General features: G+C 51.3%; 2 protein-coding genes and 1 long non-coding RNA gene across 8 annotated transcripts in view; 2 read left to right on the top strand and 1 right to left on the bottom strand.

The window, feature by feature from the left end:
- The window catches only part of spag5 (sperm associated antigen 5), a 38,897-nt gene extending 27,374 nt beyond the window's left edge, over positions 1-11,523 (top strand). For all 4 annotated transcript variants that reach the window (XM_070856886.1, XM_070856885.1, XM_070856887.1 and 1 more), the window contains 6 exons: positions 628-760; positions 2,164-2,265; positions 3,872-4,024; positions 4,778-4,852; positions 7,672-7,752; positions 10,842-11,523. In XM_070856886.1, the coding sequence (XP_070712987.1) occupies positions 628-760; positions 2,164-2,265; positions 3,872-4,024; positions 4,778-4,852; positions 7,672-7,752; positions 10,842-10,928 (631 nt within the window). In that variant the 3' untranslated portion in view covers positions 10,929-11,523. The remainder of the gene's footprint in view (positions 1-627; positions 761-2,163; positions 2,266-3,871; positions 4,025-4,777; positions 4,853-7,671; positions 7,753-10,841) is intronic.
- LOC139226262 (uncharacterized) overlaps positions 1-23,005 on the bottom strand; it is a 73,439-nt gene that overhangs the window by 19,973 nt on the left and 30,461 nt on the right. Inside the window, exon 3 of one of the 2 annotated variants that reach the window (XR_011587227.1) lies at positions 16,895-18,442. The exons of the other annotated variant lie outside the window; for it this stretch is intronic. This is a non-coding gene — a long non-coding RNA (uncharacterized lncRNA). Of the gene's footprint in view, positions 1-16,894; positions 18,443-23,005 lie in introns of those variants that run through there. 2 annotated transcript variants of the gene reach the window in all.
- aldocb (aldolase C, fructose-bisphosphate, b) overlaps positions 16,402-23,005 on the top strand; it is a 30,646-nt gene continuing 24,042 nt past the window's right edge. The window contains exon 1 of one of the 2 annotated variants that reach the window (XM_070856889.1): positions 16,402-16,499. The gene's annotated coding sequence lies outside the window, so the exon portion shown is untranslated. Of the gene's footprint in view, positions 16,518-23,005 lie in introns of both variants that reach the window. The other variant, XM_070856890.1, reaches the window with a different exon arrangement.

Genomic DNA, 23,005 nt, shown 5'->3' with positions numbered 1-23,005 from the left:
GGGGCGGGGAGAGAGAGAGAGAGACTCGCTACACTGCTCTCCTGGCCCGGGGGGGGGAGGGGGGAGGGGGAGGGGAGGGAGAGAGAGAGAGACTCGCTACACTGCTCTCCTGGCCCGGGGGGGGGAGGGGGGAGGGGGAGGGGAGGGAGAGAGAGAGAGACTCGCTACACTGCTCTCCTGAGGGGGGGGGGGGGAGAGAGAGAGAGAGAGACTCGCTACACTGCTCTCCTGAGGGGGGGGGGGGAGAGAGAGAGAGAGAGACTCGCTACACTGCTCTCCTGGGGGGGGGCGGGGGGGAGGCGAGACTCGCTACACTGCTCTCCTGGGGGGGGGGGGTCGCTGTCCAGCTTCTCTGCAACTATTTTTGTAGATAACAATAAATCATTCCCGGTTTCACGGTGCGGTGCAATGCAGTGAGTGCACTGTGTCCTGCGAGAACGGTTGGAGATGGGGGAGGAGATTGTGTGTCTAGACCCCGGCCAGTCCCACACAGGCATTACTGGCCGCAGTGTGGAGTCGGCTGGGCTGTGATTCCCTGGAGCGGTTCCTGTCTGCTTCACGCACTCGGGCCTTTTGGGGTGAGCCTCGATCGAGATTTCAAACTCCTTCCATTTGATCTTTCCTCAGCTCGAGGGCTCGGGAGCAGCGGAAGGCCACGTACAGCAAGAACTGGCTGGAGTTACAGAGCCTGCAACACCAGGTCGGGAAGCTGGAAACAGAGAACCGGAGACTGAACCGAGACCTGCAGGCACACAGCGAGGTATGAATCTGGGAGCACACATGCACACACACTCCCCCATACCCCCACCTGTATGGAGACAAACACAGACCGATGTGCCCTCATGTTTTGCCACACCAGTATTGATGTGAAGCTCTGGAGTGCAGACAATTCTGTCAGTGGGCTGGGACCAATTTCCTCTCTCCCCCTCCCCTCCCCCTTTCCTCCTCCCTCCCCCCAACCCCTCTCCTCCTCGCTCTCGCTCTCTCCCTCTCCCGACATGCACAAACACACGGCTCAGTAACTGTGGCTATACCTTCTTTTCACCTTCATTTATTTCAACACCTGACCCACAAGCTTTCCATCTCTGATTTTTTTCTTTCCCTCCCTTGGCTATTCACACACAAGAACATAAGAAATAGGAGTAGGCCATTCAGCCCCTCGAGCCTGCTCTGCCATTCAGTAAGATTCAATAAGGCTGATCTGGTCATAGACTCAGCTCCATTTCCCTGCCCGCTCCCCATAACCCTTGACTCCCTTATCGCTCAAAAATCTGTCTATCTCCGCCTTAAATATATTCAATGACCCAGCCTCCACAGCTCTCTGGGGCAGAGAATTCCAAAGATACAAGACCCTCAGAGAAGACATTTCTCCTCATCTCAGTTTTAAATGGACAGCCCCTTATTCTGAGACAATGCCCCCTAGTTTTAAATTCCCCCACGAGGGGAAACATACTCTGTATCGACCTTGTCAAGCCCCCTCAGAATCTCTCACGTTTCAACAAGATCACCTCTCATTCTTCTAAACTCCAATGAGTGTAGGTTAGGCCTTTCTTCATAAATCTACCCCTTCATCTCAGGAATCAACCTAGTGAACCTTCTTTGAGCTGCCTCCAATGCAAGTATATCCCTCAAATAAGGAGACCAAAACTGTACGCAGTACTCTAGTACACATCCATTTCTTTCTCCAATATCTTCTTTCTTCAATACTTTTATCTGATATTCGCCAAAGATGATTTTACATCATTCCACTGATGTTTCCACTAAAGGTTTTTTTCCTGATCTATTAATATCTCTCATTTTTAGTTCTGCCCCAAAGCACAGACTCTCTGCTGTCTCCACAGATACTGAATGACTGGCCGTTCCTGTTTTGAACCCTGGTTTCCAATGCGATAGTAAGTTGGGAGTGGGGAGGAGTGTTGGGATATTTCTGGGATGAAGCTGTGGTGGTGCGGTGCCATGTTGGAGTGTTACAGACTCATCGACCTCTGCCTGCGATTCCGAGGGCACAGGACACGGCTGATCAGTTCAATTACACTGGAAGCAATGATTCAAGCTCCTAACAGCGCACGGTGTGTCTTTAACAGGCACCGTTTCATCAGGATCAATTCTTTGTGTGGGGGGTGTAAATCCCGAGTCTGAAGGGTTGTTTTTCCTGTTTGGCAGAGTAATGCTGAGCTGGAGAAAGCCATCAGTCTCAAGGAGCAGATGATCCTGGAATTCAATAAACAGATGGAGACTAATTTCAAGGAACACACTGAATTCCTGGTAAGACCGTCTCTCTCACACGTAAACGCACCTTCAACTAGTTTCTCCAAATCCCACAAGCTGTGGGGGCAAAAAAGGTTTTTCTCTCGTGCTCTCGACTGAGTTTGCAGTCAGTCTAGAGGCCATGCAGTTAAAAAATGCCAGTCTTTGCTCAGTGACGCCTTAATGATGGTGTTTAATGGGCAATGGGCGGTCACTTCTGTGTTCTGAGGTTGTGGTTAAAGCAGATTCTTGGGTCAGTGTAGAGGGAGCTTTACTCTGTATCTAACTCCCTGTACCTGCCCTGGGAGTGTTTGATGGGACAGTGTAGAGGGAGCTTTACTCTGTATCTAACCCCCTGTACCTGCCCTGGGAGTGTTTGATGGGACAGTGTAGAGGGAGCTTTACTCTGTATCTAACCCCCTGTACCTGCCCTGGGAGTGTTTGATGGGACAGTGTAGAGGGAACTTTACTCTGTATCTAATCTGAGCTGTACCTGCCCTAGGAGTGTTTGATGGGACAGTGTCGAGGGAGCTTTACTCTGTATCTAACCCCGTGCTGTACCTGCCCTGGGAGTGTTTGATGGGACAGTGTAGAGGGAGCTTTACTCTGTATCTAACCCCCTGTACCTGCCCTGGGAGTGTTTGATGGGACAGTGTAGAGGGAGCTTTACTCTGTATCTAACCCCCTGTACCTGCCCTGGGAGTGTTTGATGGGACAGTGTAGGGGGAGCTTTACTCTGTATCTAACCCCCTGTACCTGCCCTGGGAGTGTTTGATGGGACAGTGTCGAGGGAGCTTTACTCTGTATCTAACCCCCTGTACCTGCCCTGGGAGTGTTTGATGGGACAGTGTAGAGGGAGCTTTACTCTGTATCTAACCCCCTGTACCTGCCCTGGGAGTGTTTGATGGGACAGTGTAGAGGGAGCTTTACTCTGTATCTAACCCCGTGCTGTACCTGCCCTGGGAGTGTGTGATGGGACAGTGTAGAGGGAACTTTACTCTGTATCTAATCTGAGCTGTACCTGCACTGGGAGTGTTTGATGGGACAGTGTAGAGGGAGCTTTACTCTGTATCTAACCCCGTGCTGTACCTGCCCTGGGAGTGTTTGATGGGACAGTGTAGAGGGAGCTTTACTCTGTATCTAACCCCCTGTACCTGCCCTGGGAGTGTTTGATGGGACAGTGTAGAGGGAGCTTTACTCTGTATCTAACCCCCTGTACCTGCCCTGGGAGTGTTTGATGGGACAGTGTAGAGGGAGCTTTACTCTGTATCTAACCCCCTGTACCTGCCCTGGGAGTATTTGATGGGACAGTGTAGAGGGAGCTTTACTCTGTATCTAACCCCCTGTACCTGCCCTGGGAGTGTTTGATGGGACAGTGTAGAGGGAGCTTTACTCTGTATCTAACCCCCTGTACCTGCCCTGGGAGTGTTTGATGGGACAGTGTAGAAGGGTGGGGGGTTTATCCCCATGGTCAAATAGAGGACTGAAACACTCAGCCCAGAGTGTCAGAGAATAAAAATTAGGGAATAAATGTTGGCTGTAAATGAGGTGAGGCCTTGATGGGGGGGCTGTCTGGCCCTGAGTTGTGGCTGTAAGTGAACAGGAGAGACGCTGTGTGTTTCAGGCCATGCAGGAAAGAGTCACTGATTTGAAACGGCAGCTCCAGCGCGCGGAGATCGAGGCGCTCACTTTCCGCGAAGAGTTGATCAAACTGCAGGGCTCCGGAGGGGCGCTGGACATGGGCTGGCTGCAAGAGAAAGTCGATCTTCAACAACAAGTAAGAAACTCGTTGGGGTTGTGTGTGTGTGTGACTGGAGTCACCCATAGGCCCAGACCGGGTGAGGACGGCCGGTTTCATTCCCTAGCGGGGCATCAGTGAAAGGGATTGGGTTTTTCCGCAATCCAACGGCTACGCGATGCTCCAGAGCTGCACGGCCGAGTAGCTGAAAGTGAGTGCTGGCCATGATGGGATCTGAGCTTGTGTTATCTGGATCCAGCAATGTAACCTCGACACCACCACACCCCAACTGAGCATCTGCTGCCACCGTTACTATTACCCGTTGAATCAGTGGTCTGGAGAAGCTGCTGCCCGTGAGGAGACGTACTTTAACGTTTCGCCCCGCACTGGCCCAGCCAGCTCACTGTTGATGCCTGTCGACCGGCAGCAAGTGAATTGCGGCCTGTCTGTACGTCCCTCCCCCGGGTCGCGTGGCCCCCCTCTGCCCCCAACACTGAGCGTCCCTGTGGTGTCTCGCCGAGACTGGAACTCGGTCATTCAGCCAGGAGGTTGGAAGGACCCGATGTGGATTGACTGACGGTTTGATGTGTTGTGCAGTGTACCCCGATCCCCCAGCCCCATCTGGTTCCAGAATGAAGCGCAATTGCCTTCGGCTCGCTGACCCAGTGCCAGTCGCTCATGATCAGCCCAGCCAGTCTCCGAACCCCAGGGCAGGGCAAGTTGCACAGTCTCTGCTGGACCTGGGCGGGGAAGCGAGTGAGCTCAGTGTGAGATTTATTTCTGTAATTTAAGGTGAAGAAATTGCGGGAGGCTAATTTACAGAAGGAGAGCAACATGCAGGAGCTGACGGTGAAAATGGCCAGACACGTGAGTAACTGCTTGCTGAATTATATGTGGGACCCTCGGGCAGCCTGTCTCTCCTTTACTCTCTGGCTCTCTCTGATTTACCCCGACTACTATGGTCAGTGCTCCTGAATTTTCTCCTTTTCTTCCATCAGTCCCATCCCCATTCCACCTCCCTGTCCACATCTGGCCCCCAGTGCACCAACTCCACTGCTCCCCATACCTTCAAACTGCAACTCCTCGGATTTTCCCTTCCTCCCAAGTCTTAATCTCCAAGCCTGGGATCAGCAGTTCTCAGTTTATCGTCTCTCTCCTGTTCTCTTCAGCTTGGCAACGTTCTGGACCGTGAGCCCGACTCCTCCCCCCGCGATTCTCAATCTCCTTTTGATTATTTTTGCCACATCTGTCTCCCCCTCCTTATTTGGGAATCACCGGGTGTGACAGACGGTCACACCTGCAGCCACACACTGCTACCAGCAGATGGAGCTTCACGGGCTGCTGGAGGTGCAGATCCCCACTCGCCCCCACCCCCCCCTTGCCCAACCCCACCTATTCGCCCAGCATCATTAATGCATTCCGAGGGGGCTTCGATTTGTCTGTTCTGTCTGTGGACGATCCACCAGTGACGATAAGAATTTATATGGCCTCTTGCCCATCCCTGATTATAATCGCTCTATCGGTGGCCGTGCCTTCAGTTGCCTGGGCCCCAAGCTCTGGAACTCCCTCCTTAAACCTCTCCGACTCTCTCTGCTCCCTTAATACACTCCTTAAAACCCACCTCTTTGACCAAGCTTTTGTCACCTGACCTAATCTCCTTATGCAGCTCGGTGTCAAATTTTGTTCATCGTTCCCTTGAAACGCCTCGCAATGTTTTACTACATTAAAGGTGCTATATAAATGCAAGTTGTTGTTGTAACTTGTTCCTCAACTCCGACTGGGTCGATGAAGAATTTAAGGTTTTAACAATTGCTGATAGCAGAGTGTGATGACTGATCACATCACTGAGGCAGCGTAACCATCTCCACTGCGGCAAATTAAACTGCCCGACATGTCGGGGAAATCGCTACCTCAGTGATGTGATCAGTCACCACACTCTGCTGTCAGGAATTGTTAAAATCTTAAATCACAAAGGTGGTGGTACTCAGTAAGATAATGGGACTAAAGGCAGATAAATTCCCTGGACCTGATGGCTTGCATCCTAGGGTCTTAAGAGAAGTAGCGCCAGAGATAGTGGATGCATTGGTTGTAATTTACCAAAATTCCCTGGATTCTGGGGAGATCCCAGGAGATTGGAAAACTGCAAATGTAATGCCCCTATTTAGAAAAGGAGACAGACAAAAAGCAGGAAACTATAGACCAGTTAGCCTAATGTCTGTGGTTGGGAAGATGTTGGAATTAATTATTAAAGAAGCAGTAGCAGGACATTTGGAAAAGCAAAATTTGGTCAGGCAGAGTCAGCATGGATTTGTGAAGGGGAAGTCATGTTTGGCAAATTTGCTGGAGTTCTTTGAGGATGTAATGAACAGGGTGGATAAAGGGGAACCAGTGGATGTGGTGTCTTGGATTTCCAGAAGGTATTTGATGAGGTGCCACATAAAAGGTTACTGCACAAAATAAAAGTTCACGGGGTGGGGTGTAATATATTAGCATGGATAGAGGATTGGCTAACTAACAGAAAACAGAGAATCGGGATAAATGGGTCATTCTCTGGTTGGTAACTAATGGGTTGCCGCAGGAATCAGTGCTGGGACCCCAACTATTTACAATCTATATTAACAACTTGGAAGCAGGGACTGAGTGTAACGTAGCCAAGTTTGCTGACGATACAAAGATGGGAGGAGAAGCAATGTGTGAGGAGGACACAAAAAATCTGCAAAAGGACATAGACAGGGTAAGTGAGTGGGCAAAAATTTGGCAGATGGAGTATAATGTTGGAAAGTGTGAGGTCATGCACTTTGGCAGAAAAAAGTCGAAGAGCAAGTTGTTATTTAAATGGAGAAAGATTGCAAAGTGTTGCAGTACAGCGGGACCTGGGGGTACTTGTGCATGAAACACAAAAGGATAGTATGCAGGTACAGCAAGTGATCAGGAAGGCCAATGGAATCTTGGCCTTTATTGCAAAGGGGATGGAATATAAAAGCCGAGAAGTCTTGTTACAACTGTACAGGGTATTGGTGAGGCCACACCTGGAGTACTGCGTGCAGATTTGGTTTCCATATTTACAAAAGGATATACTTGCTTTGGAGACAGTTCAGAGAAGGTTCACTCGGTTGATTCCGGGGATGAGGGGGTTGACTTATGGGGAAAGGTTGAGTAGGTTGGGCCTCTACTCATTGTAATTCAGAAGAATGAGAGGTGATCTTATCGAGACGAATAAGATTATGAGGGGGCTTGACAAGGTGGATGCAGAGAGGATGTTTCCACTGATGGGGAGACTTGAACTAGAGGGCACGATCTTAGAATAATGGGCCGCCCATTTAAAACAGAGATGAAGAGAAATTTCTACTGAGGGTTGTGAATCTGTGGAATTCGCTGCCTCAGAGCTGTGGAAGCTGGGACATTGAATAAATTTAAGATCGAAACAGATGGTTTCTTAAATGATAATGGGTTTTGGGGAGCGGGCAGGGAAGTGGAGCTGAGTCCATGATCAGATCAGCCATGATCTTATTGAATGGCGGAGCAGGCTCGAGGGGCCGTATGGCCGACTCCTGCTCCTATTTCTGATGTAACCCAGAGGACTTCACCGTGGTTCCTCAATTGAATGGGATCTGTACGATGTTCGCTATCTGATCGATGACTGTGCGCGATGTCAGTAACCCCTCCTCCCTCTCTCCCATTTCTAGAGGGCCATTCTGGAGCAGAACAATCAGAAAGCAGAGACCGAGCTGGCCAAACTCGACAACCTGATTGAGCACGTCCGGATAGTAAGTCGTGGCGGGGAAAATCGAAATGGGGGGGTGGATCAATGGCAGCCGTGCTCGGTGTGGGGGGGGGGGGGGGGGGAGATCGATGGTGGCCGTGCTCGGTGTGGGGGGGGGGGGAGATCGATGGTGGCCGTGCTCGGTGTGGGGGGGGGGGGGGGGGGGGGGAGATCGATGGTGGCCGTGCTCGGTGTGGGGGGTGGGGGGGGGGGATCGATGGTGGCCGTGCTCGGTGTGGGGGGTGGGGGGGGGGAGATCGATGGTGGCCGTGCTCGGTGTGGGGGGGGGGGGGGGGGGGGGGGGGAGATCGATGGTGGCCGTGCTCGGTGTGGGGGGTGGGGGGGGGGGGATCGATGGTGGCCGTGCTCGGTGTGGGGGGTGGGGGGGGGGAGATCGATGGTGGCCGTGCTCGGTGTGGGGGGTGGGGGGGGGGAGATCGATGGTGGCCGTGCTCGGTGTGGGGGGGGGGGGAGATCAATGGTGGCCGTGCAGGGGGGGGTGGGGGGGAGATCGATGGTGGCCGTGCTCGGTGTGGGGGGGGGGGAGATCAATGGTGGCCGTGCAGGGGGGGGGGGGGGGTCAATGGTGGCCGTGCAGGGGGGGGTGGGGGGGAGATCGATGGTGGCCGTGCTCGGTGTGGGGGGTGGGGGGGAGATCGATGGTGGCCGTGCTCGGTGTGGGGGGGGGGTGGGGGGGAGATCGATGGTGGCCGTGCTCGGTGTGGGGGGTGGGGATCGATGGTGGCCGTGCAGGGGGGGGGGGGGGATCGATGGTGGCCGTGCTCGGTGTGGGGGGGGGGATCGATGGTGGCCGTGCTCGGTGTGGGGGGGGGGGGGGTGGGGGGGATCGATGGTGGCCGTGCTCGGTGTGGGGGGGGGGATCGATGGTGGCCGTGCTCGGTGTGGGGGGGGGGGGATCGATGGTGGCCGTGCTCGGTGTGGGGGGGGGGGGGGGTGGGGGGGATCGATGGTGGCCGTGCTCGGTGTGGGGGGGGGGATCGATGGTGGCCGTGCTCGGTGTGGGGGGGGGGGGGGGGATCGATGGTGGCCATGCTCGGTGTGTGTGGGGGGGAGGGATCAATGGTGGCCGTGCAAGGGGGGGAGATCAATGGTGGCCGTGCTCGGTGTGGGGGGGGGGGGAGATCGATGGTGGCCGTGCAGGGGGGGGGGGGGGATCGATGGTGGCCGTGCTCGGTGTGGGGTGGGGGGGATCAATGGTGGCCGTGCTCGGTGTGTGTGGGGGGGAGGGATCAATGGTGGCCGTGCAGGGGGGGGGGGGGGGGAGATCAATGGTGGCCGTGCTCGGTGTGGGGGGGGCGGCCGTGTTGGGGGAGGGGATCAATGGCAGCCGTGCTTGGTGTGGGGGGTGGGGGGGGGGAGATCAATGGTGGCCGTGCAGGGGGGGGGGGATCAATGGCGGCCGTGCAGGGGGGGGGGGGGGGGATCAATGGTGGCCGTGCTCGGTGTGGGGGGTGGGGGGGGGATCGATGGCCGCCGTGCTCGGTGTTGAATGAGGCTGGGGGGAGGGGGCACAGCAGACAGGTGGGTTAAGGGGCCTTTCAATTCAACGACGGCTCCAAAAATCCCCCAACCCAGCGATGCATCTCTCTCCGTCTCTGGTCATGTTTGCTGATGGGACCCATCTTGTGATGGTGACGTTCGGTGTGGTTAAGGAGGAGGTGTCAACAGGGTCTGGTGCTAATGTGAAGGTTTCAACGAGTCCAGAAGAACTTGAGTTTAGACGACGCCTGTCATTGCTGAGACGTCTGACCCTGCTTCACAGCCAATGAGATTACTTTCGCAATGTCATCACTGTTGCAGCCAGGCATAGCACCTAACTTGCACAGCAAGATCCCACAAACGTCAGTGTGGAAAGCGGCCAGTTAATCAGATTGCTGGTTGAGGAATAAACGTTGGTGAGGAGACTGAGGAACTCCCCTGTTCTTCGAGTAGTGCTGTCCTGTTTCAGGACCGTTGAGCCATTTTTCCCCAGAGAATTTATCATTTGGGTTATTTTAAATGTGCTTTAAGGCACTCTTTCATGGAAATTAAGAAAAAGGGGGTCTGAGGCATTTGGCTGTTCAGAGGCCAATGAGCTAATTTAGGAATTGTTTCCTGCGAGTAATCAGCAATTTGTTAGCTTGTTTCAGCGTTTGAAAAAATACCTCCTGCCCATCGTGTAAAATAAGTCCTTGATCCCTTTCCTGACTGCGCAGTGAGAGATGTGTGGTATTAAGGTGCCAGAAATTGTGCTGCTACTTATTGTGGTCTTTTCCAAAACCCTTTCTTAGATTCTGAGACTATTTCTCCTGGCTGGAGAGGCGAGAACCAGGTTCTCAGAATAAGGGGTCGGCCATTTAGGACTGATGAGAAATTTCTTCACTCGGAGGGTGGTGAATCTTTGGAATTCTCTGCCCCAGAGGGCTGTGGAGGCTGGGTCTCTGAGTATATTCAAGGCTGAGATCGATAGATTTTTGGACACTTGAATCAAGGGAGATGGGGATTGGGCGGGAAAGTGGAGTTGAGGTCGAAGATCAGCTCGAGGGACCGAATGGTCGACTCCTGTTCCTATTTCTTATGTAACACAGCCTAGATTATATGGTCAGTTCTCCGGAGTGGTGTTTAAACCCATGAGCTCCTGACTTCGATGGGAATGCAGATGTCAGCCCTGCCCCAATGCTGGTGCAGGTGAATGAGGCTGGGGCCGGGCAGAGGGGCTGAAAGCCTTCAATCTCTCTGTGCTGTTGGGGTTTGGTGACCTAGTGATAAAGCACGGTTTGTCACAGGGAGCCAGGGAGAATTGGGAGTTCCCAGGATAATGATCTGAATACCTACTTTACAGGGGAAAAAAGCCTGAAATTAGAATTCAATTAAAATGGTAAGTTGTGTCAGCAGACGATCTATGAGATTCCCGTCTCAACGGGGCCAGAGATTGTCCACCTCCTCCCAGCACTAAAATCAAAAGGACACGAAGGGATCCGATGCCAGGGTTTTGCCTCCAATCCAAAGCTCTGGTTTTCCCCAGATGCTGATTGATTGACCAGGTCCTGCGCTTGTGCCGGTTGTGATTGCATTTTGCCTTCTGTGTTACAGGTTCTGCTGTCCGTGCCGGGGGTCATTGCGAGCTCGGTGGAGCTGAAGGGTCTCCTGCACTATCTGGGAGACGATGTGGGAGAGTAGAGTGGCTGCTCCTTCACCCACTGGTCACTGGGGTCAGAGTCACTGAGTGTGGGGGAGAAACACACAACCGTTGTGGCCAGGAGTGAGGTGTGGGGCGAAATGGCAGCTCCAGTTTCCCATTCCTTCTCCCGTATATGATCGATTCAGCGACAATTCACGGCCCTGAAGCCTTTAACTGTGCCGAGGATGTTGAGCTTTAAAGAAAAACAAATGTTAAAATGCCGGAGTGAATCCATCTCTAACTCTGAGAAGATAGTTGGCCCTTGATTCTGGTCTATTGGTGGTCTTTGTGTAACCCTGACCCATTCTGTGCTGCCCTGAGACCTCAACAGTGGCAAACTGTAAATATTGTGCAAAGTGCTTTTATTTGTAAATACATATACACCTATAGCATTTGTGCTTCTGCTTGTTATGTGTTTAATTACTGTTTATACTTCACACTGTTTTGCGAGAATTACCGTCCAGCACCTGTGGTTCGGACTCTGTCTTTTTTCTCTCTCCCTCACCTCCCCTGGAATCTTTCCCTGCTGCTTTCTGCCTCGCGGGTGGAAGACTATTTTGTTTTTCAGAATAAAATAAAACCAATTTGCAAAAATCCACATTTAACATGTTATTTATTGCGATCGTGAATGATTCAGGGGAGTGTGCGAACATTATCGGCTGGGGGCTGGGGGCGTGGGGCTGGGGGCGTGGGTTGGTCCAGATGCAGCCTGCCCCTTTCTGAGAGAGCAGGCGGGTAATTACTGTATCTGCGGTCTCTGCTTCATTTCCCCTTGTCCTGCTGGTGACATTGGTGAGGGAGGTGCAAAATCCATGCATCTTTCTTCCATAAGTATTCTCACTGGGGTACAGATCCCACACACACTGACTCTCACTGGGGTACGGGTCCCACACACACTGACTCTCACTGGGGTACAGTCCCACACACACTGACTCTCACTGGGGTACGGGTCCCACACACACTGACTCTCACTGGGGTACGGGTCCCACACACACTGACTCTCACTGGGGTACAGATCCCACACACACTGACTCTCACTGGGGTACGGGTCCCACACACACTGACTCTCACTGGGGTACGGGTCCCACACACACTGACTCTCACTGGGATACAGTCCCACACACACTGACTCTCACTGGGGTACGGGTCCCACACACACTGATTCTCACTGGGGTACAGGTCCCACACACACCGACTCTCACTGGGGTACGGGTCCCACACACACTGACTCTCACTGGGGTACAGGTCCCACACACACTGACTCTCACTGGGGTACGGGTCCCACACACACTGACTCTCACTGGGGTACAGGTCCCACACACACTGACTCTCACTGGGGTACAGGTCCCACACACACTGACTCTCACTGGGGTACAGGTCCCACACACACTGACTCTCACTGGGGTACGGGTCCCACACACACTGACTCTCACTGGGGTACAGGTCCCACACACACCGACTCTCACTGGGGTACGGGTCCCACACACACTGACTCTCACTGGGGTACGGGTCCCACACACACTGACTCTCACTGGGGTACAGTCCCACACACACTGACTCTCACTGGGGTACAGTCCCACACACACTGACTCTCACTGGGGTACAGGTCCCACACACACCGACTCTCACTGGGGTACAGTCCCACACACACTGACTCTCACTGGGGTACAGGTCCCACACACACCGACTCTCACTGGGGTACGGTCTCCGTGGGAATTGCCTGTCACTTGTGCATTTCCACACTGAGCCATCCTTACTTTGCCAACATTAATCCAGGCTGAATTTGAGCCTCTTCTGTCACTCAAAGATTTCTGTTTTCACCTGCAGTAACCCAAACTGACAGGCAAAGATCCTCGAAGCTCCGACAAATGATTGTGGTCCAGACAGGATGACCATCGTCCCGTGCCGGTGTAGGCCTATCAGCCCCAGTCGTTTCACAGGCCCAAACCTTTTGTTCAAGGGTTGGAAAGTCATCTCCAACTTTGTGAGACACTCCATTCTTTCCCTGACCTGTGTGTGAGGGTGGTGGGGGAGTCCCGCAGTACTGTTAATCTCTTGTCGGCCTCAATCCTACTTGTTTCGACATCAATCTGACTTTACAAGGCATTAAATCACAATTCATCAATAAATACACCGATGTTTTGAGCCACAGATGATGAACCATTAATCCGCTGCTTGCTCCTGTCCGAGTCCTTGCCAAATATAATACCAAGTATAGCCTTGTGGCAGGGTTGTGTGTGGAGTTAATGAAAGAACTTGCCTTTATATAGTGTGTGGGACCCGTACCCCAGCGCTTTACAGCCAATGAAGTACTTTTTGAAGTGTGGTCACTGTTGTAATATAGAAAATGTGGCAGCAATTTGCACACAGCAAGCTCCCACAAACAGCAATGTGATAATGATCAGATAATGTGATTTTAGTGACGGTTGAGGGATAAATATTGGCCCCAGGACAACACAACAACTTGTATTTATATAGCAACTTTAAAGTAGTAAAACGTCCCAAGGTGCTTCACAGGAGTGTTATAAGAAAAACATTTGACACTGAGCCACATAAGAAATTAGCGCAGGTGACCAAAAGCTGGGTTAAAGAGGTAGCTTTAAAGAGCATCTTAAAAGAGGAAAGAGAGGTTTAGGGAGGGAATTCCAGAGCTTGGGGCCCAGGCAGCTGAAGGCACGGCCACCGATGGTTGCGGGATTATAATCAGGGATGCTGAAGAGGGCAGACTGTGAGGAGCGCAGACATCTCTGGGTATCACCAGGGATAAATAGTGGCTCCAGGATCTTTTACATCCACTTGAAGGAACAGAAGGGGTCTGGGTTTAACCCCACCCCACCCTCTTGTTCTTGCGCCAATACTTTCTAAGTTTAAACTCTGGAATTGCCCCCCTAAACCTCGACCTCTCGCCCTTTTTAAGATGCTCCTTAAAACCTACTTCTTTGACCAAGCTTTTGGACACGTCCTAATATCTCCTTGTGTGGCTCCGTGTCAAATATTATCTGATCGTTCTTGTGAAGCGCCTTGGGACTACGTTACTACGTTAAAGGCGCTACATAAATACAAGTTGTTGATACGGAGTTGCTGCTTTCCAGACTTTGAAACGATTGTTAATGCACGATCATCCTCAGCATTGTCTCGGTACACTTTCCAGCTGAAACCTTGCATGTGAACACAGTGGATGACACTGAAGTCCGGCCCCCATATTGTGCAAGAGTGAAGGGACTTCCATTAATATACCTTTCCAGACCTCCGGATTTTCCTCAGCGTTTCCCAGCGGCCCATTTTGCATGTTTCTGATCGATCTGAAAACTCTCAACTGCAACCCGAGCTGGGATTTATGCCATGGGCTGCCTCTCGTGAAAAGAAATGGTTGTAATACATCATTCAGAGTTAAATAGGTTTTACACCAGTTGTGAAGCAAGGTATTAATCTCTGAATATTGCTAAATGGAGTCTTGCCCCTTATAATCGGCTCCCTGAAGGGCCCCATGTTCTGAGCGTGTCATCTACATCACTGACAATCTACACACATCAACAATAAGCTGTGTCAGCCACCACAGGAACTTTGACTTGATTGGTTCTGAGCGCAGGCTTTCACTCATGTCACACACACTCCCACCTGTGCCCTCGATTTAAAACTAGCTGACAAAGGACATGTTCCATTTAAATTGATCTATTTTAAAAACTGCATCAAATGGAAACAGAAATTTCGCTATAATCACTCCTTACCTGCCACAGTCTCTCTTCCTCCTGTTTTTAAAACCCAGCTTGCTCTGCCCACTAACTATACCTTCATTTAGCTTCTGGGTGCACCATCCACAGCCTCTGCTTCCCACTTGAGTTATTCAAAAATATGAAATGAAAGAACTTGCATTTCTATAGCGCCTTTCACGACCTCAGGACGTCCCAAAGCGCTTTTCAGCCAATGAAGTACTCTTGAAGTGCGGTCACTATTGTAATGTGGGAAACGCAGCAGCCAATTTGGGCACAGCAAACTCCCACAAACAGCAATGTGATAATGACCAGATAATCTGTTTTTGAATGATGTTGGTTGAGGGATAAATATTGGCCCCAGGACACCGGGGATAACTCCCCTGCTCTTCTTCAAAATAGCACCATGGGATCTATTATATCCACCCGAGAGAGCAGATTTAACATCTCAACCAAAACACAGCACCTCCGACAGTGCGGCGCTCCCTCAGTACCGCCCCTCCGACAGTGCGGCGCTCCCTCAGTACCGCCCCTCCGACACTACGGCGCTCCCTCAGTACCGCCCCTCCGACAGTGCGGCGCTCCCTCAGTACCGCCCCTCCGACACTGCGGCGCTCCCTCAGTACCGCCCCTCCGACAGTGCGGCGCTCCCTCAGTACCGCCCCTCCGACAGTGTGGCGCTCCCTCTGTACTGCTCCTCCGACAGTGCGACACTCCCTCAGTACTGCCCCTCTAACAGTGCGGCACTCCCTCAGTACTGCCCCTCCGACAGTGCGGCACTCCCTCAGTACTGCCCTCCGACAGTGCGCCGTTCCCTCAGTACTGTTGGGGGGTCTGAGGTTGGGTTTATGGGTGTTGGAGTGTCTGAGAGTGGGGTACGGGGGTTTGGAGGGTGTGTGGATGGGTTTTGGATGATTGGAGGGTGGGGTTTGGGGGATTGGAGGATGGGGTTTTGGGGGGTTGGAGAATGGGTTTGGGGGGGTTGGAGGGTGTAATTTGGGGGGTTGGGTTGTTGGAGAATGGGTTTGGGGGGTGGGATTTGGGGGGTTGGGTTGTTGGAGGGTGGGGTTTGGAGGGTGGGTTTTGGGGGGTTGGTGGGTGGGGTTTGGGGGGTTGGTTTTGGGGAGTTGGCAGGTGGGTTTTGGGGGGTGGAGTTGGTGGGTGGGTTTTTGGGGGTTGGTGGGTGGGTTTTTGGGGATTGGTGGGTGGGATTTGGGGGGTTGGGTTGTTGGAGGGTGGGTTGGAAGATGGGGTTTGGAGGGTGGGTTTTGGGGGGTGGTGGGTTGCAGGGTGGGTTTTGAGGGATGGGGTTTGGGGGATTGGAGGATGGGGTTTGGGGGGTGGGTGGGTATTCGGGGGTGGGGTTTGGAGGGTGGGTTTTGGGGGGGCTTGGGGTGGGTTTTGGGGGGTTGGAGAGTGGGTTTTGGGGGTTTGGTTTTGGTGGGTGGGATTTTGGGGGGTTGGAGGGTGGGGTTTGGGTTTTGGTGGGTGGGTGGGGTTTGGGGGGTGGGGTAGGTTTTGGGGGTTTGGAGGGTGGGGTTTGGGAGTGGGTTGTGTTTTGGTGGGTGGGGTTTTGGGGGGTAGGGTAGGTTTTGGGGGTTTGGAGGGTGGGGTTTGGGGGTGGGTTTTGAGGGGTTGGAGGGTGGGTTGTGTTTTGGTGGGTGGGGTTTGGGGGGCGTGTCCTTTCACTTTCCCTCTCCTGCCACCGCGGCTCTGGGCGGAGTTTGCTTCAGTCACGTATCTCTGCGGCATCACAATCGCTTTATTAAGCAGGGGCGGAGCGTGGAAAGCCGCATTCAGGGCTAATCCGGCTGGGACTTGGAGCAGACCCGGAGCGAGCGAGATCCAGAGCAGCGTGTGGTGAGAGGGGAGTCCGGGGTGTGTGACTGGCTTCAGTCCCGATGCTTTCAGTTAGACTTTAAACAATTGCTGCTTAAGTTATTGTTAAGCGAGGGGTGACTTTAAATGTGATTTTAGTTTCAGTGGTCGTGGGTCAATGCTTAGTATTTTAACATTGTAATAGTTAATTATTTTTTAATTTATTGTTTGCGACTCCTGGCTTTAAAGAATAAGGATGAACCAGAGTCAGCCATCAGACAGACAGACAGACAGACAGACAGAGAGAGAGACACACACACACACATATATGCATCAACCCCACTGAACTCCCCCCCCCAGCAGACACTATCTCCAGACCTTGCCTGAGATACTCGCAGTGAATCAAACACAAACCTAATGCTGATTATTTCCAGCATTCTCTCTGTTTATTTCAGACTCCAGCATCCTATGTTACTACAATAAGCTCTGGCTGTTGCTCCGGTAATGGGTTTCCATTGAGGCGTGTGATGTTCCTGTACTGCAACCAGATCAATCCCACCGACATAATATTGGCAGGGATATGATTAAGAAGTTTGCAGATGATACAAAAATTGGCCGTGTGGTTGATAATGATGAAGAACGCTGTAGACTGCAGGAAGATATCAATAAACTGGTCAGGTGGGCAGAACAGTGGCAAATGGAATTCAATCTGGAGAAGTGTGAGGTAATACATTTGGGGAGGGCTAACAAGGCAAGAGAAGACACATTAAATGGTAGGACACTAAAGTATAGAGGAACAAAGGGACCTTGGAGTACAGGTCCACAGATCCCTGAAGGTAGCAGGCCAGGTAGATAAGGTGGTTAAGAGGCATACGGAATACTTGCTATTAGCCGAGGCATGGAATATAAGAGCAGGGAGGTTATGCTTGAACTGTATAAAACACTGGTTAGGCCACAGCTAGAGTACTGTGTGCAGTTCTGGTCACCACCTTACAGGAAAAATGTGATTTGCACTAGAGAGGGTACAGAGGAGATTTATGAGGATATTGCCAGGACTGGAGAATTTTAGCTATGAGGAAAGACTGGATAGGCTGGGTTTGTTTTCTATGGAACAGAGGAGGATGAGGGGAGACTTAATTGAGATGTAAAATTATGAGGGGCCTGGATAAAGTGGATAGGAAGTAACTTACTCTTAACGGAGGGGTCAATAACCAGGGGCATAGATTTAAAGTCATGGGTCGAAGAATTAGAGGGGAGTTGAGAACTTTTTTTCACCCAGAGGGTGGTGGGGGTCTGGAACTCACTGCCTGAAAGGGTGGTAGAGGCAGAAACCCTCACCACATTTAAAAAAATACTTGGATGTGCACTTGAAGTGCCATAACCTACAGGGCTACGGACCGAGAGCTGGAAAGTGGGATTAGGCTGGTTAGCTCTTGGTTGGCCGGCATGGACATGATTGGTCAAATGGCCTCCTTCCGTGCTGTAAATTTCCATGATTTTATAATCAAACACTCCCAGGGCAGGTACAGCATGGGTTAGATACAGAGTAAAGCTCCCTCTACAGTGTCTTGTATTAGCTGTCTTGCCCCCAACCCCAGAGTGTGCCCCAGACTGTTCACTTTCCCAAGCTGTATGTCCCTGTGGCCTTCCTGAAAATGACTGGACTGTGGATTGAGGTATTGCATTTTTGCAAACTCGCTTGGTTAAAGGAACCTAGATGTCAGCTTGATGTCATCGTCGATACTGGATGGCGATCTTGTGCCCGTCTAATCTGCAGTCCTCAGTAACTATTATCTTTGCCATTGCTTTGCTGATGGCCGCAAGATGCAAACACTCAGACAACACTCCATGACCTTGAGAGTCAGTGAAGGTGACATGTGTGTGGAGGACGTTAGCAATGGCTAAGGGCACGTCAGCACCCAGCATCCGAGCCACGAGGATATCTGCAGTCAGTACAACAGCACAATACTGTCCATTCTGGAAATCTGAAAGAAAAATAGAAAATGCTGGAAATACTCAGCAGCTCGGGGGGGGGGGGGGGGGGGAGAGAGAGACACAGTTAACGTTGCCGGTCGATGACCTTTCGTCAGAACTGGGAAAGGTTAGTGATGTGACAGGTTTTAATCAAATACAGAGGCAGGGAAAGGGGGAGGGGAGGAAAGCCCAGACCTTCCCTTTTGTTCTTTTCCCTCCTCCTCTCCCCCTGCCCCCCTCCCCACCTCTCCATATCTGCAGTCACCTGCAGAGTTGTTCCTGAGGTGGTGGTGGTGAGGTAATGAGACCAGGTGCCCTTTCAGTTTAATGGGGTCAGGGATCTTGGTGAAGTTGATTAGTTTTTAGTTATTTGCACGGTATGTACTTGGCCTGTTATTGCACAGGAATGTGGGTCATGTGCAAGAATGAGCCAATCACAGGCTGCCTGGCCTGTCCCACCATTGTTCAGATGCCACACACTATCGCTCACTCCTCAATTGTTTTCACTGCCAGATATCTATCCCGTTGCCGTGCGAGTTTGTTAACACCATCAACCCGGCCGCACGGATAATTGGTCCCATTTGCTCCCCACCCACTGCGTAAAGTCGTTAAATGGAATTGGTCTTTCCATGGCTGCCTTGTAGAGATGGTGATTGTGGCCAACCTTTTATTGCACTGCACAGTTATCTGTACACAGAATTGCAAATACCTTGAGGTCCTGGATATTCATACTGTAGCAGGGTAACAAACTGTCCAGTCCTTCATGTGGAACTGGACCTGGCCTTGCACAGGCTCTATTCCTCCGGCTATCCAAATAACCTCTTACTTTCCCTAGTGCTGCTGCTGCACACTGTGGATAGAAACATAGAAACATAGAAAATAGGTGCAGGAGTAGGCCATTCGGCCCTTCTAGCCTGCACCGCCATTCAATGAGTTCATGGCTGAACATGCAACTTCAGTACCCCCTTCCTGCTTTCTCGCCATACCCCTTGATCCCCTAGTAGTAAGGACTTCATCTAACTCCTTTCTGAATATATTTAGTGAATTGGCCTCAACTACTTTCTGTGGTAGAGAATTCCACAGGTTCATCACTCTCTGGATGAAGAAGTTTCTCCTCATCTCAGTCCTAAATGGCTTACCTCTTATCCTTAGACTGTGACCCCTGGTTCTGGACTTCCCCAACATTGGGAACATTCTTCCTGCATCTAACCTGTCTAACCCCGTCAGAATTTTAAATGTTTCTATGAGGTCCCCTCTCATTCTTCTGAACTCCAGTGAATACAAGCCCAGTTGATCCAGTCAGTCCCGCCATCCCGGGAATCAGTCTGGTGAACCTTCGCTGCACTCCCTCAATAGCAAGAATGTCCTTCCTCAGGTTAGGAGACCAAAACTGTACACAATACTCCAGGTGTGGCCTCACCAATGCCCTGTACAACTGTAGCAACACCTCCCTGCCCCTGTACTCAAATCCCCTTGCTATGAAGGCCAACATGCCATTTGCTTTCTTAACCGCCTGCTGCACCTGCATGCCAACCTTCAATGACTGATGTACCATGACACCCAGGTCTCTTTGCACCTCTCCTTTTCCTAATCTGTCACCATTCAGATAATAGTCTGTCTCTCTGTTTTTACCACCAAAGATGGTCTCAGTGAGCTGGTCCCTGGCCTGTGTCAGCCATGGATCGCCGCTGAGTCACAAGATTGTGGGTTCAAGACCTATTCCAGAGACTTGAGCACAAAAATCTAGGCTGACACTCCAGTGCAGTGCTGAGGGAGTGCCACACTGATGGAGGGGCAGTACTGAGCGAGCGCTGCATTGTCGGAGGGGCAGTACTGAGGGAATGCTGCACTGTCCAAGGTATCATCTTTCAGACATTTGGGATGTTAAACTGAGGCCCTGTCTGCCCCCTAAGGTGGACATAAAAGATCCCATGGCACTATTCAAAGAAGAGCAGACATGTTGCCTCCGGTGTCCTGGCCAATATTTATATCAATCTAATGCTAAAACAGATTATCTGGTCAATATTGTATTGCTGATTGTGGGACCATTTGGCTGCTGCATTTCTTACATTACAATAGTGATTACCCTTCAAAAGTACTTCATTGGTCATGAAGTGCTTTTAGATGTCCTGAAGGACGCTATAGAAATGCAAGCCTTTGTTTTTTCTGTGCCCTGTGATGTTTAGCTTCTATTTCTGTTGGTTATTTCTCTGTCACATCAGTTTGTATGTATTTGTTTGAACAATATCTGTCGATTGTCAGACCCAACTTTCTAATCCCACAGTATTTTGTCTACTTGTTCCATGGTATTTGCAACACTCCTTCCCTTCCCCTCCACAGGTTCGGTATTTGCCAATCGCTTATGTACGCTGTAAATAACAATGGGCAACAGTTGATATTTGCTGAGGGCCTCCACAGTCTCTAGCCACCTCGCTGCTGATCCAGCTCCCTGGACACGAGCTCCTTGGCTCATCTCATTCAGAAACTTCAGACCCTATTTTTTTTTTTTCCCATTTCTCTTCCCCACTCCCCCCCCCACCTTCTGACTTTGTAGAACAATACGGCTTTGCTCAAATCTAACATCAGTTTTGGAGAGTGTTGTGAACTGTGTAACCCCAGGGTGAAATCCTGGTGGGTGCAGATCTGTTGCTGGTGGCGAGGGCAATTTGAGGCCATGGACGGAGGGGTTGGTTAACTGGGTCTGTGCATGGTTAGCTGCTCGCTGCCAGTGTTACAATTGGCACCGTTTCTGTTTCTGTCTGTATGCCTTGCCCCCTCCCAGTCACATAGCCTGCTGATGCTCATTGTTGGACTCCTGTGCTTTTTGAATGGCCACTCGACTAGGTATGAGGAGCTTCTGGCATTGTATCTCCAGGAAACTAGAAGGGACGGAGAAAAGAGGAAATGCAAACGGTTCCTGTGCACTTGGTGTCTTCTTTCTTTTCCTAAGCCCTGAACTCTCATCTTTCTCCAGTTTCTCTTTGATCTCTCATGCCCTCTCAGGTCATCCTGTCCGTGAGACCGACCTGCTCCCTTAATCCTATTCACACCAGATTGCTTTCCTGGCCCCTTGTTAGCTGATATTGTTAACGGTTCTCTCTTCAGGTTCTGTCCCCCTCCCCTTCAAATCTGCTGTCATCACCACATGCCTCAAAAACCCTCTCTTGACCCGTCTGTACTTGCAAACTACCGCCCCATCTCCAACCTCCCTTTCATTTCAAATCCGTGCCCATTTTCCCTGCAACTCCATGTTTGAATCCTTCCAATCAGGTTTGTGTCCCTGCCACAGTACTGAAATGCCCCTCATCGAAGTCACAAATTGCATCCTATGTGACTGACCATGGTAAACTGTCCCTCCTCAACCAGTAGTCAGCCTTTGACATGGGTAACCACACCATCCTCCTCCAATGTCTCTCCCGTCGTCCAACTGGGTGGGACTGCACTCACCTGGTTCCATTCTTATCTATTCAGTCATAGCCAGAGAATCACCTACAATGTCTTCTCTTCCCACTCCCGCACCATTACCTCTGGTGTCCCCCAAGGATCTATCCTTGGCCCCTCCTATTTCTCATCTACATGTTGCCCCTTGGTGACATCATCCGGAAACACGTTTGGTTCCGCCCATACACTCTAACTCACCACCGCCTCTCTTGACCCCTCCAATGTCTCTGATCTGTCAGACTGCTTGTCCGACATCCAGGACTGGGTGAGCAGAAATTTCTTCCAACTAAATATTGGGAACACCGAAGCCATTGTCTTTGGTTCCTGCCACAAACTCCGTTCCTTAGCCATTGACTCCATCCCTCTCCCTGGCAACTGTCTGAGGCTGTCTGTTCGCAACCTTGGTGTTGTGTTTGATGCTGAGCTGAGCTTCCGACCACAGATCTGCTCCATCACCCAAGACCGTACTTCTACCTCAGTCCCATGGCCCAGCTCCGTTCCAGCTTCAGCTCACCTGCTAAAACCCTCGTCCATATCTTTGTTACTTGCAGACTTGACTATTCCAACACTCTCCTCGCTGGCCTCAATCATGCACCCTCCATAAACTTGTGCTCATCCAAAACTCGGCTGCCTGTATCCTAACTCGCACCAAGTCCCGTTCACCCCATCACCCGCTGTGCTCGCTGACCTATATTGGCTTCCAGTCTGACACAGCCTCAATTTAAAAATTCATCTTTGCGTTCAAATCCCTCCATGGCTTCGCCCCTCCCTATCTATAACCTCCTCCAGCCCCACAACCCTCAGATCTCGGTGCTCCTCTAATTCTGGCCTCCTGCACATCCCTTGATTATAATCGCTCCACCATCGGTGGCCGTGCCTTCAGCTGCCTGGGCCCCAAGCTCTGGATTTCCCTCCCTAAACCTCTCCGCCTCTATCTCCTTTTAAGATGCTTCTCTTTGACCAAGCTTTTGGCCATCTGTCCTAATATCACCTTGTGTCTCGCTCTCAAGTATTTACAACATATATTAGTGATTTTAGACAAAGGAATTGAATGTAATATATCCAAGTTTGCAGATGACACTAAGCTAGGTGGCAGTGTGAGCTGTGAGGAGGATGCTAAGAGGTTTCAGGGC

This window comes from Pristiophorus japonicus, chromosome 16, assembly GCF_044704955.1.
Source record: "Pristiophorus japonicus isolate sPriJap1 chromosome 16, sPriJap1.hap1, whole genome shotgun sequence".
Taxonomy (NCBI): Eukaryota; Metazoa; Chordata; class Chondrichthyes; family Pristiophoridae; genus Pristiophorus; species Pristiophorus japonicus.
The sequence above is the reverse complement of the archived record's forward strand: the minus strand, read 5'-3'. Positions and strand labels throughout refer to the sequence as shown.